This window comes from Leptodactylus fuscus, chromosome 3 (genome assembly GCF_031893055.1).
Source record: "Leptodactylus fuscus isolate aLepFus1 chromosome 3, aLepFus1.hap2, whole genome shotgun sequence".
NCBI classification, from domain to species: domain Eukaryota; kingdom Metazoa; phylum Chordata; class Amphibia; order Anura; family Leptodactylidae; genus Leptodactylus; species Leptodactylus fuscus.
Window position 1 is genome coordinate 129,694,147 of NC_134267.1, and position 21,117 is coordinate 129,715,263.

General features: G+C 43.2%; 1 protein-coding gene across 11 annotated transcripts in view; it reads right to left on the reverse strand.

Annotated features, from left to right (window-relative positions):
* RIMS1 (regulating synaptic membrane exocytosis 1) overlaps positions 1–19,180 on the reverse strand; it is a 340,018-nt gene extending 320,838 nt beyond the window's left edge. For 5 of the 11 annotated variants that reach the window (XM_075268325.1, XM_075268329.1, XM_075268328.1 and 2 more), the window contains exon 1: positions 18,698–19,161. In XM_075268325.1, coding sequence (XP_075124426.1) covers positions 18,698–18,861 — 164 coding nt within the window. In that variant the 5' untranslated portion in view covers positions 18,862–19,161. Of the gene's footprint in view, positions 1–18,697 lie in introns of all 11 variants that reach the window. The other 6 variants (XM_075268331.1, XM_075268330.1, XM_075268333.1 and 3 more) reach the window with 3 other exon arrangements.
* Positions 19,181–21,117: the final 1,937 nt, after the last annotated feature.

The window sequence follows — 21,117 nt, forward strand, 5'->3', positions numbered from 1 at the left end:
GTGCTTGATATTCCAATTTAGCCCATCCACATTCCCCAATAGGAATGAGCAACAAAGAGGTCATGTGACCAATGGAAATGACGTCAAATGGCCTATGAAGTGAAAACAGCACTCAAGAAGTGCACTATCTCTTCAAACAGCTGATTCACGGGAGTCCCAGGTGTTGAACCCCAGCTGATCATCATTTGATGACCCATCCTAGACATAGGTCTTCAATTGAAAAATCCTCAAAAACCCCTTAGATGTTTGTTTCCAACAAAATAGATTTACATTTACAGTAAAGTGCACATTAGTTTATAGTATTACATAATTCACTATCTGTGCGTTCCCGGAAGCTATAAACAATATGTTATTGTAAGTAGTTAATATCAGTGAGCAAAATGCAATGAAATTAAATATTTACGAATGGCCCCAAAAGTTTTCACTTGTGTTTGAAATAGTGGGCATGGTCCTAGAACTAAAACCTTGCGTTGTATTCCCCTCGCACTGTATATATGAATACAGGCTACAGAGGACTAGTTGGGCAGGATGCCATATGTCATAGCTGTGCCCTAATGAGAAACACACCACTAGTCCCTGTTACAATTTTCTACAATTTGAGGAGGGGTATCATTTCATAGTTGGAATATCTAATACAAAATCATAAAACACTATTTTTCCACCTGCAAATAATATCTCAAATTGTTCATCAAGACTCCATGGTGATTTCATTATGCTCTTCATATACATATGATTCAGACAGTCTGGTCCCTTGGCAGTCACTCATATAGGACATATTTGAGAACCTCAATTAATTTCTACCACATAATAAAATGAAGACATTACACTATTAACTAAAACTACAGTATTGCACCAAAATGTAGAATCTGGGCATGGCACCAAATACATTAGCATTCCCAATACTTTTAGATTGCTTATAATTTATTACAACATGATGCCCAGTATTTCCTGCCACACACATAGAGGTAGCAATGACGCCTGTACAAGCAGTTTTACACTTTGAAGTAAGTCTCATGCATATTAATACATAAGGTATTCTTCCCTATGCTTGAGGTGGGCTGATAACAGTGTCAAATGCTTTCAATAACAAAACTAATTAGGGGGCTAATGTCCGTTCAAAATCTTGTGCTCATTTTGCACAGCCACAGGTAAGTATTTTTGCTACTACAAAGGAGACTGCATTCAGAATGCGGTTAGTCAATTTGAGCACACTGCTGAACTATTAGTGCCATGCCAGTCTCACAGTAGCGTTTGTCTCTCCATCATTCAGGTCCACATGGTAAAAAAGCGGTTACCTGTGGACAGCCGCAGACCCAATAGACTTTAAAGGGGGCCAACAAGTATCCATTGGGTTTCCACCAGTTTTATACTGAAACCGGCAGCGAGAAGAGGCTTCCATGCAGGATTCTAGACCTATCCTCAGGATAAATCATCAATAAGAGTTCATTGGGGATCTGACAACTAGGACCCCTGCTGATCAGCTATTTGAAGTGGCTGTGGTGCTCATCACTATTTACATTGCATGGTGTTTGTATCATAGCAGCCATGAAGAGAAGTGAATGGGACAAGGCTATAATTACAACACATGACCGCTATGAAACAGTGTGCAATCTAAATAGTAAAGAGGTCATAGCACTTGCAAGAGTGCCGCAGCCCCTTCGAACAGCTGATCAGAGGAGGTCTTGGCCGCCAGACTCCTACTGATTTCTTATTGATGACCTATTCTGAGGAGCAATAAAAAAAGAAAGAATTATGCCAAATTATGCAAAAACAGGACAGATGAATAAAAAAATATTAATTTATGGAGCATGTATCACAATACTAGTAATATACAAGAAAATGCTGACTTAACAATACTTGACTGGGATGTTTAGTAGTCAGAGGCAGGCTCGGACTGGCCCACCAGGTTACCGATGAATCCTGTGATAGGCCCCGTGGCTTTAGGGGGCTCTACCAGACCCCTACTTAATAGGCAGTGGAGGTCCAGCTCCTGCTTGCAGCCACTCCTATTCCCTTTTCAGCCTCTACATTGTGACCTTATGTGCATTCCACAGGGCCCAATGGAGGATGAAGATGGAAGAGAAGAGGGAGCTGTAAGAGAATGCAGCCAAGTTCTTCTCAGTTCTGCTGATCTGATTGTTAAAATTGGACCGCAGAAAAGTGGAGAAATAGCGCTGCCGACCAGGTTCTGCTACATTGAGCTTGTGGCCTACAAGCTAAGCATCAATACTTACCTTTATGCTCTACTGGCGTCTCATATAGAGATGAGCGAGTACTGTTCAGATCAGCCGATCCGAACAGCACGCTCCATAGAAATGAATGGATGCACCTGGTACTTCCGCTTTGACGGCGGCCGGCCGCTTAACCCCCCGCATGCTGGCTACGTCCATTCATTTCCATGCGAGCATGCTGTTCGGATCGGCTGATCCGAACAGTACTCGCTTATCTCTAGTCTCATGCTTCTTCCTGCTCGAGGCGCCCATGACGTCACAAAAGTGCGCTCGGAGCAAGAAAGAGTGGGACCAGTTCAGCAATAACCGAATACCGTTATAGGTGGGACCAGTGAAGGCGTCACTATATGGCCCATACAGTCGCCCTTTCACAATTCCATGCCCAGAAAGTGTCCCTTCACTGGTCTCCCGCATACAGTCGCCATTTTACTGGTCCAACATGTTGTCAATATCCTGTGGGGGCCATTAAAGGGGTTGTCTAGGATAATATTTTTGTTTATTAGGCTGGGGAGGTGAAAAAAAAAACATACTCACTTGTCCCCGATGTTCCAGTGTTTCCCAGCACAGTCTGGTCCTGCAGCACAATCTGGTCCTGCAGCTCCATGGTTTTCTTCTGGCGAAAGTCCCCACTGCAATTAACTGCTGAGGCCAATCTCCAGCCTCAAGGAAGGGACCCCGGACATCAGAACCGGATAGGCCATAAATACCTGAATGGTAGGGGGCCGACACCCGGCCCAAACAGCTATATGGTGCCCATTCTATCCACAAGATGGGACTAGAAGCAGAAAGGTCTATCCACTGTATAGGGGCCCAGACACCTTCACTGCATCTCATGACTTAATGAAATCATTGGGAGCTGTACAGCAGTGGATGGAGCTTTCTGCTACTCGCCCTGAATTGTGTACAGAATGGGTGCCAGAACTGGCTGCATACAGATGTTCGAGCCGTGTATAAGCCCGGACAACCCCTTTAATATGCCCCACACAGTTTAATGTTATCCTCCAGGATGTCAGTCCCCATCACTGCCTCCACACAATATAATGGACCTATCATTGGGGACCAGTGAAGAGGTCACTGTATGGGAGGAACCAGTGAAGTGGCCATTAGGCTCAGTAATGCCTTTAAAGAGGTTGTACATAATTTGGCACAACCCCTGTGGCAGCCGAGGAGGTTTAAAATATTTAAAAAAAAAACATATTCACTTGTCTCCTGCCTTTATTTGTTCATTCTCATGGTGGCGTCTAATTTCTGGAAATCCTGTATCTAACTGGTCTTAGTGGTTACATAAGGTGCAGGACTCCCAGCAAGAAGGAACTAGCACGAGACTGAATGGATGCTGGTAGAGTACCAACCGCATGGGTTGCTCCAATTCCAGGACAACCACTTCAAGAGTTTATCCATCTTTCTAATATTGATGGCTTGTCCTTAGGACAGACCATCAATATTACACAATCAGGGGTCCAATTGCCAGGACCTTTGTAGATGAGCTTTCCCAGGATAGAGTGGCTACAAGTAAAGGTAACAATTCCAGGAGCTATGCTGCTCACTTGCCACACAGAGTGTAGAGTTGGGTTAAAGGGATTATACCATTAAAACTTTTTTTTTGTGTGTGGATAAGACGTCGGAATAGCCTTTAGAAAGGCTATTCGTCTCTTACCTTTTAACATGGTCTCCGCCGCGCTGTTCCTCAGAAATACCGTTTTTTACCGGTATGCAAATGAGTTCTCTGGCAGCAATGGGGGAGGGCCCCAGCACTCAAACAGAGATGAGGGCATCCCCACCGCTGCCAGAGAAGTGTCTCCAAGCGCCGCCTCCTTCTTCGTCCGCCGCGTCATGTTCAAAGTCTTCTTCCAGCGCAGGCTCGTAAACTAACAGAGCAGAGCAGACTGCGCAGGCGCACAGGTCACGGGAAAATGGCCGCTTGCACAGTATTGTTAGCGGCCATTTTCCCGTGGCCTGTGCACCTGCGCAGTCTACTCTGCTCTGTTAGTTTACGAGCCTGCGCTGGAAGAAGACTTTGAACATGACGCGGTGGACTAAAAAGGAGACCCTTCTCTGGCAGCGGTGGGGACGCCCTCATCGCTGTTTGAGTGCTGGGGCCCGCCCCCATCACTGCGGGAGAACACATTTACATACCAGTAAAAACCGGTATTTCTAAGGAATGGCGCGGTGGAGATAATGTCTAAAGGTAAAAGACGAATAGCCTTTCTAAAGGCTATTCCGACGTCTTATCCACACAAAAAAAAATGTGTTAATGGTAGAATCCCTTTAAGGTAGTGCAGTGTATGACAGGTGAGCAGCATGGCTCCTGGCATGTTATTACCTGTAGCCGTACCCTCTTGGTACAGCTGATCTGCAGGGGTCCTGGCGGTGGTCTCCTAGAAACTATTTCACTGGTGGGCCCTAGATGGCGGTATTGGTAAAAAGATATCAATAAATGGACAATAAACAGATCATTATTCTAGCAACCCTGGATTTTTTCCTGGATTTATCCCTAAACACTAATCCTAACACCAGACACCACTAACTCATTTTGAGACATGAAAAAACAAAATGGACAGATCTTGAAACTAACAACTGTAAAGGGAATAAATACTTTTAGGAAAATGAGAATAAATAAAAAAAACAGTGCTAGAACCAACTAACTGGAAACACACAGAAGGAACGCACCTATCATACGTTATAACCAGCAGCAAGCTGCTGAGACCAGGCGCTCTAAGGTAACCCTCTCCAAATCAGCCTGAGAATTCCTTTTACTGTGGCCTTCTGACCTAGAATGATGGATAAACTGTGAAGCTGAGGTCTCAGCATCCACCCCCGAAGCAGGTTAATAGGTAGAGGATGACAAAAATTTGCTGCTATTTTAGGCCTGTGGGCGTGTCGTCATGAATTTGCCAGAGGCTGGAGAACGGTGAATTACAGCTGCAATATAGTGAATGGGATTTATACAAAAACCGGCCCCACAAAGTGTCTTGAGCTGCAGATTCTACCCCATAGCTTGTCACTAAATGCAGCCGGTGATTTTGCAGTGGAAAAAGCTGCTTAAAGGGGCTCTATCAGCAAAATTATGCTGTATGAGCCCCAGATATGCATGAATAGCCTTTAAAAAGGCTATTCAGGCACTGCTAATCTAATTTTAAACCCCCCGCCCATTTTAAAATAAAACTATAAAAACATATATGTAAATCATACCTGAACGTGCACGCTGGGCGAAGTCCTCCTGTCCTGGCTCTTCTCCGCTTTCATCTTCTTTTCTTCCAGATATGAAAACGTTCGCGAGCGTACTGCGCATGCTCGCGTAGTTCTAAGGATACTTAGAACTACAACAAAAATGGCGGCGGCGCGTGCACAGTAGCGCTCCAGAGGGGGCGCTACTGCGCACGCACGGGATTTGAACACAACCCACTGGAAAAACAGAAGATGAAGGCAGAGAAGAGCCAGAACAGGAGGACGTCGCTGGAAGAAGAAAAAAGAGGAAGGAGGGACCGAAGATGACGTCGGATCATGCACGACCGCCCAGCATGCATGTTCAGGTATGATTTACATATATGTTTATATAGTTTTATTTCAAAACGGGCGGGGGGGTTAAAATTAGATTAGCGGTGCCTGAATAGCCTTTTTAAAGGCTATACACGCATACCTGGGGCTCATACAGCAAAATGTTGCTGATAGAGCCCCTTTAATGTGTCTGCAGCCGTTCAGCATCATTGAGGTGGGTGATCTATGCGATGAAAATTTTGATGCACTATATCTTATGTATTTTTGAGAACACACGTTTCACTTACAGGTTGAGCACTGTACTTTGGCTATCTCTAGCAGCTTTCAATAAAAAGCAACAGTGAACATTTCTGACTAGCCACACCATTAAACCTGGGGTGTAAAACACTCCAATTCTTGAGATCAGTCCACAGGATAGGGGGTAACTTGTCGTGAAAAGACACGCATTTAATTTCTTCTACAAAGGAAAAGATAAATATATTTGTATGAAAAATGTATGTGTTCCTGTTAGCTTCATTTCTCATACTGCAACCTTTACCAAGCCAGTACATGTTACTCATTCTCCAGTGCATAAGCACATGAGTAAGACATACTCTTTTTATCAATGGAATATGACTAAACTAGCTCTTAGCAATCTAGATTGATGTGCTTATGAAAATACTTTGGAGAAAAACTTATTAAAGGGAAAGTTTCATGTCCATATGCAGCTGAGGATTAGGGCACCAAACCTAGCAATATCAGGTCTTGCTATCCCTCCAATATTAGTAAATGTTCACACAGCAGAATTTGTGTTAATTTTGAGGTGAATTACGCCTCAAAATCAGCACCAAATTCTCCCATGAATGCTGGCAGAAGATGAAGAGGGATATAAGGCCGAGGTGCCTCTTCCATTTCTAACATGTGAACACACCCTTAATTTGCCAGTAATAAATCTGGGACTCATCTATGGCAGCTTCAGTGTATTACGCAATAAATTAATTGTTCTACGAAGCAAAGTGTCCTGTCTTCAGCTACTAAGGTACAATCCTGCTGTGGAGATGTGCCCCAGATACATTTCTGGAAAGTATCCAAGGGTTTCCCGAAAGGACTGTGGAGTTGGATTTCGAGCCAAAATTGGATGGAGACGGAAAAAAGTTATTGATTCCAATTCTGGCTTTCAAATAAAATTATACATAATACATATTGTATATTTATCTAGATGCAATGGTATGTTGCATATTTTTTTGGAATTCTATCTATTTTTTTCCTGAATTTGAGAAGCTTTACTGGTTCTGTTTGACATATATGAAGGTACTGGAGTCGGAGTCGGTCTGTGAAAAAAGGGAGAAGTTGCTGTTTTGGCCCTGAATCCTCAATTGAAGGAAGATCAATTCAAGATCAGCTGGGGTCCGACAGCTATTTGAAACAGTAGCAGGACTCCCTGAGCACTGCTTCATGGGCCATGAGACATCACGCTCATTGGTTACATGGTTTATTTGCAGCTAAGTCCCATTCAAGTGAATGGGGCTAAGTTGTCATACCAAGAACAGACACTGTACAATGCAATGTTTGCTTGGTTTTCTGTGAATAAACTGCAGTGATCTGCGGTTTCTTCAACTGATAACCTATTCTAAGGAAAAGTCAGAAACTGATAACACTCAGAAAACACGGAAAAAGGTCGGAAAGAATAGATAGTGCTAAGTTTAGGACCCTAAACCATTTGCAGTTGCAAAAGGAGATGCATACATTTTAGAGGCCCCAAACCTGGTGACAGGTTTCCTTTACACAGGACAACAATAACTTGCATGGTTAATAACTAAAAACAATTAACAAACATTTAGCGATTTGCAGGAGTCTGTGCTTTCTATTACTTCCTAAGTTTATCTAAAATGAATGGGTTTTCCGGGTTATCAAACATAATGACCTATCCAGAGATCATGGGGATCCAATTTTGAGGATCAGGGGCATAACTTGAGGGGCTGCAGAGGGTGTAGTTGCACCGGGGGCCCAGGAGCCTTAGGGGGCCCATAAGCACTGGCATCAATATTGAGATTGCTGAGTACCCTTACCAAACAGCTTTTTCAACAGATTAAACAACAGTATTTGACTGAGTTCTGGAGCCACTACAATGTTTATATTGGTCCACCTACCTATACTTTTATATAGTATTGACAGTGCAGGTATTTCACTTTTAACCCCATGCAAGTAAACACAAAGCTGAAATACGTTGCATTATCTCTGATTGGCAAGGATGCCGAGAGTCGGACCCCCAGCAGATAGGCCATCAATATTTTGGAAAACCATCTGATGTGAGTGAAAATGTAAAATGGTGCTTGCTAGTAAGGTCAAGCCGCATTTACTTATGAGTGTTATGCTATCAATGTATCTCAGTTACTGTTTGCCTTGCCATAGCAGATGCATAAACATAGATTCACATTTTCAGGGCTGGTCACAGACATCTAGAAGAATAAACAGATGGGCACAGACAGATTGACACGAGAACATTTCTTCTTTTCTGGGTACAGTTAAAATAAGCAAAACAACTTGTAACATAAAATGGCCATTGTAAAATAAAGAGCTTTTTCTACAGTTGCATTTTATCATACCAAATATTTCTGTTCAGAAATCTACATAAAATCTAAGTAAGAGAAGAAAAGGTTCTCTAGGTTTTAATAAATAAAGATTAATAGATGGTAATCATCAAGATAAACAACTTAGTACTGTAAATCACAGGAAATTTATCATAACTGTTGCCACGAGCAATTGCCCATAGCAACCAAGCAGTTTCTAGCTCATATATTTCAAAGGCTGTCGATGAAAGCAACAAATCGTTTCTCAAAACAACTCTGCATTAGCATTATTTCTGATCACATCCCTTATAGCTTGTGCATTACAGTCTTTTGATGCCCGTTTACCTGTATTGTATACTGATAGAGTCATAATATATGGTATCTAATTGTAAAAAAAAAAAGTTTTCTACCGCCTTTCTGGAAGTCTACATGGCTTGAGCAGGACCCCTGGACCCGCCAGATTCATGACTGTTTATACCAGTTTACTGGCATAATTGGTCCCTGAAATCTACAAGCTGGCACAGAGCTGGCGCACAACCAGGCAAAGGGTGTACCTCATTTATAAGAAGACATGTACAGGGGAAAGAAAACTCAGAGTGGAAACTCCAGTCCTCATAAATCTATCCCAATATGGTGCATGAAACAAGTGTCATCTCTCCCCTGACTGGGTGCAATGTCAAGCTGTTCACACTTTATCAGCTATGAACTGAAGAAATTGCTATTCCGGTTTATGTTATAATATTTAATTATTGCTATTTTTACTGGATAACCCTTTGAATATTAAGATTCATGTGCTTCCAAGCCTCAAATGTTAAATAAGCTGTGGTGCTCTCTTCAGCAGTGGTGGTGTAAAAGTAGTTTACATTTGATATCCCAGAAAAAGGTCTATGCCTGTCTATGGGTGTATAAAGTCAAGTTTTATCCAACAGGTCCTCTATTTATTCCTACATGTGTGTTAACATTTTGTCCAGCTAAGTCTCAACAGAGGACTTCCACATGTCATCTCCCAACAAGATTTCTGCCAAATTTATGACGTATCCACAGCAAATCCAAGTCAAAACCTATCCTAAACCTGTTAGGCATTTCTTCAAAGCCAGAGAGTTGTTTTATAAGGCCACAGGACCTTAGATAGCGCATGGACATCTTTACAGCACCATGGTCAGCTCCATTTAAAGTACAGTGGTGGTTTGTGTAGTTGCTCTACATGGCTGAAACATTAATGCAATTATTGCTATGAAAAGATCTAAAGATTTGTCATGAACAAATATGGCAAAATAACAAGCTTTTTGTCTTCTTGTTTTTCTTATTCGCTTTAAGGTATTCTGACGGAAATGCTGATGATTTTGACAATCCGGTCACTTGGGAACATTCAGAGTAATGGACATCTAACTTCACAATGTGAAGAAGTAACTTTATATTTATGATTCTAAGACTAGTCCTCTGGGAAATTGTCAGGCTTGGACAACAAAAACACGTTGTCGAACAAGTGACTCAATCATAACCGAATATACAATGGGACAATGTTTGTTCAGGTTGTAGCATGTTGTATTTAAATATAGCTTTTTAAAAGTTTTCATTGATACACCCTTTGTCAAGTCTTGTAAAAATCTAACACTATCTAATAGAGAAACTGTATCAAAAATTTCATGAGTGAATCCAAAATAAAAAGAGGTTCTTAAGCATGAATCTAAAGGATGTGGCTACGATGCGACATTCTGTTTATAAGGCCAGGCCCCTCGTGGCGTTAAGCTGTGTCGTATACGCTGCGGCAAAAACTGCAGCATTTTACAGTCACTGCAAAGTGGATGGGATTCAAACGAATCCCATCTACATTTTGCATAAAAATACACGCAGCGAAAATGCTGCGATTTTTAAAACCATTGCGGCTTTGGAAATCACATCATGTCACTTATACCTATGGAAATACTGGTGGTTTTCCTATAGACATAATGGAAGGAGAAAGTCCACAGAAGAAACCTCTGCAGACCTTCTGTGAAATGCGTTGTGGGAAAAAGCGTGATGGGTTGCCGACAGTTTTTCGTGCAGCGATTTTTTGCTGCGGCCCACTACATGGAGCCATAGCCTTAAATTGGTATTTAAACAAGTCACCAAAGAAGGAGATATTGCAAAATAATTTTTAAAAAAATCAATGGCTAAACCCCTCTGCCGTCACAGCACTACAGTTCCAATCTTCCTTGTTAGGGAGCGTTCACACTACCGTCATTGTCCGACAGGTAGTGTCCGTTCAAAATCTTGCACAGACATTAAACTAGCTGTGTCTGTGACATTTTTCATTCATTTAAATGGCGATCGGGTGCTTTGTTTTGCACTCCGTGCCTGTCCTTAACTGTCTGTTCCTAAAGATGTCTGACTTTTCAAGTGGACAGCAAAACCCGACATGTAGGTTTTTGCTGTCTGCTTGAAAAGTCGGACATGTTTACGAACGGACAATTAAGGACAGACACGGAGTGCAAAAGAACGCACCCGATCTCCATTTAAATGAATGAAAAATGTCACGGACACAGCTAGTCTAATGTCCGTGCAAGATTTTGAACGGACACTAGCAGCGGACACTACCTGTCGGACAATGACGGTAGTGTGTACGCCCTCTTAGTCTGTGTTTATTTACGGTATTTGCAGCAATGGCATACAGTCTACCACACATGACCACTGTAGCCATTCACCAACACATTACTGCAGTAAGTAAGCACACACTGGTCAGGAGCACATAAGCAGCACAGAGAGATTTAAAAATTTTTGTATTCTTTTTTATCTGCCCCCCCTTCCTATCAGGAAAATTGTTCAGAAAATCACTTTAAAGGGGCTCTATCAGCAAAACCATGCTGATAGAGCCCCACATATGCGTGAATAGCCTTTATGTTATGTTAAGCTCCCCCCCCCCCCGTTTTACAATAAAACCCTAAAAAAGAATGTTATCTTCTTACGCATTGTGCACTGTGGGCGGGCATTCAGGGAGCACCGTCTTCTTCATCCACACCTCTTCTTCCTCCGACGTCCTCCGGTCCCGTCCTCCCGCGGCGCTCGCGAGCGGACACTGATATAAAAAAAATGGCCTGGGCACCTGCGCAGTAGCCGTAGTAGAAGCCGCATGCTACTGCGCATGCGCCCAGGCCATTTTTTTTATATCAGTGTCCACTCGCGAGCGCCGGGGGAGGACGGGACCGGAGGACGTCACAGGAAGAAGAGGCGGGGATGAAGAAGAAGACACACCCTGAATACCTGCCCATCGTGCACGATCCGTAAGTAGATAACATTCTTTTTTAGGGTATTATTTTAAAACGGGGGGGGGGGGGGGGGTAGTTTAATATAACATTTACGGTGCCGGAATAGACTTTTTAAAGGCTATCCATGCATATGTGGGGCTCTAGCAGCATGATTTTTCTGATAGAGCCCCTTTAATGTTCACAGCAGTGCAAGCACAAACCTGCTTAGAGGGCTTATGCCGCAAAAATTATTTACTCCCTATCCATGCGATAGGGTATAAACTGTTGATTGATCGGGATGATCTTGAAAATGGGGTTGGTTTTTCCCCATTGTGAATAAAATGAAGGATATAGAATGAGTACCCCCATTCCATTCTCTTCAATGGAAGCACTGGAAATAGCTGAAATAATGTGGTCGGATATCTCTGGCCCTCACTGATCAGCAATTTATTCTCTATTTAATGTATGTTAAATAAGCAAAACTTTTTGTTGGATGATGAATACAAACAAAGTCATATCAAGAAAGAAGGAAGCCAAAGGTCATACAAAGGAATCGTGTATTTATTTATGAAGTCCACAGAAACTTGTCAATTTGATGTTTCCTTCCTCTGGGGACATTCCTTGCAGCATATATACAATAAAGAAGCGTTCAGTGCTTGGGAATAGCATTAGCCTCCACTTAAGACTGGTACAAATCTTAAGTGGCAGCTATTTCCGAGCAAATATGCTACCCTTTCCACTGTATGTTTCCATCACTCTGAATTCAGCAGTAGTGCACAAACCCACGTCCAGCACATCCACGTACCACACCCAGCATCAGCCATTGCAATAAACCTAAGGTATTCTAAGACTGTCTAGACAAAGATTTCACTGTCTAAAAATGCAAACAATTACTAAATGTTTTATTCATTACTTGTCTTTAATAAAAAATAAGAAAATCTTGAACTATTTCAGGTAAGGTCTGTGATTGAAACTACAAAAAAAGACACTAGGAACTATATGGAACTATTAAAGGGAATCTATCATTTCCTAGATTGTTTTTTTACTAAGTGTATCTTTACATAGCCTTTAGAAATTCTCTTCTAGGCATACTTGTCTTTCCTTGATCCTCGCAGCGATTTTTGAATTAAACCAGTTTTCTTCATATGCAAATTAATCTTCAAGGAGTACAGGAGGCTCCAATCACCCCTACGTCATCAGCCGCCTCTGAATCTCACCGCTCCCTTCTTGAAAGAGGATCCCTCCTTCTATACCTCTTCACTGCTTCCAGAGCAACTAGTCACATACAGCGTGATTAAAATCTTGCATATGTGCTGTATGTGACTAGTTGCTCTTGAAGAAGTAAAGAGGTGTAGAAAAAAAAAACATCGTTCAAGAAGGGGGCGGTGAGAAACAGAGGCGGCTGATGATGCAGGGGTGCTCAGGGAACAGAGATAACACCCCCTGTGTTCCCTGAAGATTAATCTGCATATGAAGAAAACCGGTTTAATTCAAAAACAGTTGCAAAGATCAAGGAAAGACAAGTATGCCTAGAATAGGCATTCTAAAGACTTTGTAGAGATATGCTTAGTTAAAAAACTATCTAGGCAATGATAAACTCCCTTTAAAGCCGTGAAAGAGCGACCTGCAGCTGAAAGATGACCCATCACATCTCTTGACCATTACATAGTAGATCTGGACCTACTCTTTTTACAATTCTCCAATGTGCTGTTCCTCTGTAAGGTTGGATTCAAAATTCATTTGCATTTGTACAGAATATTGTACTGCACAATTTCATACTGAAAAAAACAGGTTCATTGACATAAAACAGCCCAATGTAAGGCAATGAGTGACAATAATGAGGCTTATGGATGCAGTGTGAATGCAGTCTTATTCCACCTAAATATCTGCAAATAAATGGACCGCCATTTGTTACTATTCCCCTTGTGAAAGTGGGGTGTTCCTTTACAGTGAGTAGTACGGGCAAACTGCCAGTTACTACATATATACCTTTCTACAGGTTTAAAGGGGTTTTCCGGCTAAATGATATCGATGACCTATCCTTAGGACAAGTCAGGGCTCGTTAACATCTGCGCCCGGGGTCTCCATTCTGCAGGTTTCCATTTCCTGCACGAAACTGGGCAGGAGACGGAAACCTGCAGTCATGTTTCAAACCCATTCATTTGAATGGGTTTGAAAAGTGTCCAGCCGTGAGTGCCAGTGAGAATTTTATGCTCCCCGCGGCAAAACCGTTTTTTTTTTTTAACCGAACACAAAGTTGGACATGCAGGAGTTTGTGTCCGGTTTTAAAAAAAACGGTTTCGCCACGGAGAGCATAAAACCCTTACCGGCACTCACAGCCGGACTCGGTCTGACAGGTTTCCGTCTTCTGCCAGCAGAAGACGGAAACCTGATATGAAGACCAGAACGCTGGTGTGAACCCAGCATAATCAATATTAGATCTCCTGCCAATCAGCTCTTCTCACTAGCTTCTAACGGGAGGTTCACACTTGCGCCGGTGTCCGCCGTGGGCATTCCGCCAGGTTTCCGTCTTCAGGCCCAAGAAACTGGATAGGGGACGGGAACCCAGCAGTCAGTTTTAAATCCCATTCACTTGAGTTTTTAAAGGTGACCGCCAGTGTCCGTCTGCAGCCTGTCCGCGAGGAAACCGTTTTTTTAGCCGCACACCGGCGGTCACCTTTACAAACCGATTCAAGTGAATGGATTTTAAAACTGACGGCTGGGTTTCCATCCCCTGTCCATTTTCTCTGGGCTGAAGACGGAAACCTGGCGGAATGCACATACTGAATAGCGAGCGCAAGTGTGAACAAAGCATAACTCTGTTCTCTATATAGTGTCTGTGCTGAGTACTGCAGCTTAGGTCTCTTTAGCTGTTATAGGAAATAAGCTGTAGTGACTCAGCACGGTCACTACATGGAGAACAGAGGATGTCAGACCCCCAATAATCTGATTATTTCTTGTTTAGTCAAACCCCTTTCCAAGCTAGGGACTCTTAAAAGACTAAAGGATGGCCTGTTCACATCCAATGGAACCAGCAGGTCTCCAATGATTTCAAAGGGAGCTTTACAATGCTTTGTTATAAATGTAACATTTTACTTCAGAATAGCAGAGGCACCAAAACCCGTAGAAGGGTTAAATCTGGATCTCCATAGATCTGCTCCTCTGGAACTGAATGAAGTTAATCTGTAACTTTTCAATGCAGAATTTGCAGTAATAGCTAACATGCCTTGTATTTTTTTATTTTCTGCACATTGCTCATTGTTCCATAAAGAATTTTTCTTCTCCCCATGTAAAACACTCCAAACTGAGAGTGCATATATATGGGGAAGTTGAGAGGAATAGCTATCATCCCGCTGATAGCTATTGAAGGGCCATGGGCACCTTTAGTCTCTCTCTGAAATGAGCTTACCTTTCCTATGAGGGCTCTGCTTTAGCTCAGAGTAGATTAGGCTTTATGATGTACCCTAGTACAGCCAATGGGAACCGTTCCGAAGCCAGATAATAAGAAGTTTTACACATACAACAAAGTGGTCATGCAGACTAACAGAAGTATTAAGGGGCCTCCACTCTCAGGTTTTTGTGATGTATATACATTCACTAGTCTATTTGATGGTATGTGCATTGCTTCACGTTCATGTTTTTTATGTTTTCAACTCTTGTGTTGTATTGTATTTTACAAAAATCCTTTCAATAAAAATCACAGTTAAAAAAAAAAAAAAAGAAGTATTAAGGGGCCGCACGGTGGCTCAGTGGTTAGCCTTGCAGCGCTGGAGTCCTGGGCTCAAATCCTGCGTGGATTTCTATCTCATACTCCAAAGACTTACTGATAGGGGAAATAAAATGTAGATTGTGAGCCCTATGTGGGGCTCACAATCTACATAAAAAGTAGTAAATGTTTAAGCATATAGGCTACCTGAGTCCTAACATTTTCTCAGTGGACACCAGTGTACAACTATTTTTTGGATACACAGTCTATCTCACAAAGTTTTGGCCAAAATGAAAATCTTAGTTCAGCAAGATGATGAACTAAGTAAAGGCTCACTGTGCACAATACCCCAGAGATGTAACTACTGCAAAAAAGTGCTATATTTTATCAACTGCAAGAAGATATATTTGATCAAAGACAAGGAGTTACATTTAGTAATGGAACTGGATTGCCTACTTTTGGTCTATTTTCTTTGTTTGAATTCCTTAAAAAAATAAAAATAAATAAAAGAAGATTTTTTTTTTTTAATTAAGATAAATGATGTTATAAAGAAGGCAAAGATTTACAATCACATACTGTTACTTAGTCACTATATGGTTCTTTCATTCTCTTTTCCATTTGCATAGCTTTATATTAGGCAGATTCTGACGAAAATTGGTTTCGGTATAAAAATGCCAGAAACCAATGTCCGCAGTTAAACACAGTTTTAGATGGGTTCTCCACCGGCAGACCCGAATGACAGAGAGCCTGGCGCAATTGTGAACCTAGCATAAACCTAATTTTTTTTCCAGTACTAGGTAATGTTACAATGTAAAAAAAAGATGGTGGATTCAGGATATTGCTGTACTACCAAAATATCTTGTGAAAGGTGGGCCTGTACCCTGTTCAGACCAGGTAATAAAGATGGCCCTACGTTAGATGTAGATTGTGAGCCCCATATAGAGCTCACAATGTACAATTTTTTTCCTCTCAGTATGTCTTTGTAGAATGGGAGGAAATCCACGCAAACACGGGGAGAACATACAAACTCTGTGCAGTTGTTGCTCCTGGCGGGATTTGAAGCCAGGACTCCAGTGCTGCAAAGCTGCAGTGATAACCACTAAGCCACCGTGTTGCCTCCGACTCTTTATGATAGTGTCGATTTCGGTAAAGCGATGAGAAGAATGGTTGTGCAAAGCTTAGGCCACATGGGCACTGACTGATTTTCCTGCCACTGTTGCCCAGAGCACTGTTCTATGGTTGCATCACTTCACCAAGGCACAGTACCCATACAAGTATTTTTTTTCCACAGATACGGAGACATTGTTGAGACAAAAAAAATCGGAATACTTTTTCCAGACCGGTTATTGGTAACAAAGATATGCATGAAGTTGGACACTTTGACCAAAATTTCAGCCAGCTCCTGAGTTATAGGATGATAGTTATGTGTCAAAAAAAAAGAAAATTACCATAATGATTTAATGGATTTATCAGGCTATAACGGGGAAAAGAAGTACCTTGTATGCACTGCAATAGTCTGAATACAACTCTTGCAAATAGATATACAGAACAATATGTGGTAGAAAAGGACAAGCCTTCCATTGTTTGTAGGCTAAACTGGATATGTTTCTTCATAAATAAATATACTGTATGTGCATGGTATGCATTTCATCATGTTACAGTATGACAGTGTGGAGTGAGCTTCTGATGTCCAAGGCTCCAAGACAGTAAAAACATTGCCAGAATGTTATCATCCTTAAAGGGGCTCTCCAGCCCATACATTTATTTTTGAAAAGATCAGGACTGTATAAAATAATAATAAAAAAAACATACTCGCCTTACCGACTGACTGCCAGTCATGTGTACATGCTGCCCAACCCCCACCAGTCTATACAGCCTGCTGCAGTGATGACGTCCTGACACAGGGGCATATAATACCAATGCCAATCTCTGGCCACAGTGGGTCACCTTTGCAGTAGTCAGATGTCACATGAACTGTGTTGGGAAATAAATTGCACCTGGCAGCACAGGAACGGGACTTATGGGAGATCAGTGAGGTGTGCCTTCTTTTTTTATTTTTAAACCATTCGAGTTGTTTTTGAAGATTTTTTAGCTCCTTTAAATGGACTATACATAAGGTTAATTGTATTCTGTGTTGCCAGTGTGCCATATTACCCTAATGTCAAATGTTAGAATGGGCACCACACCCACCCAAGACTACATGAACATCCACGCTCTATGTCACATGACTATTTCTGTCATAAAAGGCCAACTTAATCCTAATCCCAGCTATGTATGCTACATTCATACTCCTGTAGAGTATAAATTCAGGTTTCTTAGTATGATGTTAACAGGTTAATCCACTATAAAATGTTGGCTTTTTGCCAGAAGATAGCAATTTATTATTTTCTGTTTTCCAATAGTACTTTCTATTTTTATTTTTTTTAAAACTGTACAAGATTATTAAAACCATTGGTCATATGTAGTCGCTGCATCCTATAAATTGTCCATAGGCCACCTTGGTCACCATTTGTAGCTTAACTGAGGTGGCCTGGTTAGAAGTCCCTACCCGTCTCCCAATGATATAATTCCAGTAAAAGGATGATGTGGCTGGTGAAGACAAAATCCAAACCCTCCTGAATGCAAACTGATTGTGTTTTATGACAGTACGGAAAATGTTCTCCTCCTGCAAGGCCCATGGATTATAAAACACCAGGGGATTAATGGCACACCAACAAATACATACCATTCATTCATTCCATCTAGTGAAATAACAAGCTGCCAGTCTATACCGTCATGATGAATCCTGGCACATAGGGCTTTCATACAACTGATCCCTGATAGAAAGTAGATATGATATATGATATATACATGGAACATCGCATATACTCTAAAGGACTGATCCCATCCAACATTCAATCCTGGGTGTGCAAACCATAAATGACAGATTAAGATGGCTACAGCTTTCCTTGTCAATAAGATGAAAACACTTCGACATTTTACACCACCGGTAAAATGCAACCACACCCCATGCTCCCTGGACCAGCAAGTGCTCCCAGGAAGGAGTCAGCTGTCTACTTCCCCTCCATCCAGCAGGGACATGGCAGAGATATGGATGACCAGGGCACACACATGGGCAACCCATTAATGCCCTCATCCCATCCCACATCATCATGGTCATCATGAAGGCGGTGAGGAGAGGCCTGCAGCACTGTCCACCACCCAGGACAGGTCTCCTGCAGGCCACAGACCAATGATCTCACCCTGTCCATTGCAGTACATGAGGACACCTCTTCCATTTGCAGGCAGTGCAGTGAATCACAGCTGTGCTACCTGTCAATGGATGGAAATGACAGCTCACCAAGATGACAGCCTGAGAAAGCAAGATGAAGGTGGCATGGATGGAGTGCACAGACACAGCCTGACATCATCCCCATTCAGGGGCAGCCCTCCACCTGAATGCCAGGCTCTCCTGGTGGTACAAGAAGTGAATGAATGTGATGTCCTTACTTGAGCATGGCCTCTTCCTTCTCCTCCTCCTCCTTCTGTCGGTTCATCACTGCCATGATCGTGTTCCTCTCGTCCTCGGTCAGATGGCTGAGATCGGGGAGATCTGGCATGGGGGGAGGCACTATGGGTGGCCGGGGGCCTCTGGGCCCCATTGAAGAAGACATGTTCTGAGTAGAGAGGGCGGGAGGAGCAGCCACCTTCAGCCTCAGTATTCACGGAGCTATGGACCACTTGTCTCCCCCACCCCACCTTGTTACTGGAGCGCTAGCGGCAGCGGCCAGTCACACCGGGGCTACTGCACATCCCTCTGGGGAGGGGGGCGAGTCCCCCCAGGTGTCACACAGCTGGAGGCGTCATCCCCATGTGGGTATAGGAGCGCTGCCGTCCTCCTGTCCGCGCTGTCCCGGGTGCTGCCACCGCCGCCGCCGCCGCCGCTGCTGACATACAGGCTGATGTGGGAGTGGAGGAGGGGGGTGTGGGGAAATGAACACAAGCTGTTAACACTGTGCTGTGGGGGAGGGGCGGATGACTGCATCCCTCCCTGGCAAGACAGCAGCAGTACTAGCATCCCTCATCTTCTTCCTTCCCTGGCATGCATCATATGACCGCCCTGTCATCATATGTTCACTATACACATATATAGAGAGAGATTATACATAGATACTGCAGCCACACATCACGCTACAATTACCATCTGCATGAAACGTACAGCTCCACCCATTATCAATCTGTGTGGCTAGCTAGCCATAGTGACTGGCTACTGATGACAGTAGTGATAAACTGCGGCACAAGTGTATACTGTACACACTTGTAAATCATACATATATACCCTCTTAAAGAACCTCACATCTGTAGGCGCCTGTACAACACATCCTCTTATTGGTAGAAACCTGGACTGCACACCTGTAGGTGACTGTACATCACACAATCTTATACATAGACCCCTGGACCGCACACCTGTAGGCGCCTGTACATCACACAATCTTATACATAGACCCCTGGACCGCACACCTGTAGGCGCCTGTACATCACACAATCTTATACATAGACCCCTGGACCGCACACCTGTAGGTGCCTGTATATCACACAATCTTATACATAGACCCCTGGACCGCACACCTGTAGGCGCCTGTACATCACACAATCTTATACATAGACCCCTGGACCGCACATCTGTAGGTGCCTGTATATCACACAATCTTATACATAGACCCCTGGACCGCACACCTGTAGGCGCCTGTACATCACACGATCTTATAGATAGACCCCTGGACCGCACACCTGTAGGCGCCTGTACATCACACAATCTTATACATACACCCCTGGACCGCACACCTGTAGGTGCCTGTATATCACACAATCTTATACATAGACCCCTGGACCGCACACCTGTAGGCGCCTGTACATCACACAATCTTATACATAGACCCCTGGACCGCACATCTGTAGGTGCCTGTATATCACACAATCTTATACATAGACCCCTGGACCGCACACCTGTAGGCGCCTGTACATCACACGATCTTATAGATAGACCCCTGGACTGCACACCTGTAGGCGCCTGTACATCACACAATCTTATACATAGACCCCCTGGACCGCACACCTGTAGGTGCCTGTACATCACACAATCTTATACATAGACCCCTGGACCGCACACCTGTAGGTGCCTGTACATCACACAATCTTATACATAGACCCCTGGACCGCACACCTATAGGTGCCTGTACATCACACAATCTTATACATAGACCCCTGGACCGCACACCTATAGGTGCCTGTACATCACACAATCTTATACATAGACCCCTGGACCGCACACCTGTAGGCGCCTGTACATCACACAATCTTATACATAGACCCCTGGACCGCACATCTGTAGGTGCCTGTATATCACACAATCTTATACATAGACCCCTGGACCGCACACCTGTAGGCGCCTGTACATCACACGATCTTATAGATAGACCCCTGGACTGCACACCTGTAGGCGCCTGTACATCACACAATCTTATACATAGACCCCTGGACCGCACACCTGTAGGTGCCTGTACATCACACAATCTTATACATAGACCCCTGGACCGCACACCTGTAGGTGCCTGTACATCACACAATCTTATACATAGACCCCTGGACCGCACACCTATAGGTGCCTGTACATCACACAATCTTATACATAGACCCCTGGACCGCACACCTGTAGTCGCCTGTACATCACACAATCTTATACATAGACCCCTGGACTGCACACCTGTAGGCGTCTGTACATCACACAATCTTATACATAGACCCCTGGACCGCACATCTGTAGGTGCCTGTATATCACACAACCTTATACATAGACCCCTGGACCGCACACCTGTAGGCGCCTGTACATCACACGATCTTATAGATAGACCCCTGGACCGCACACCTGT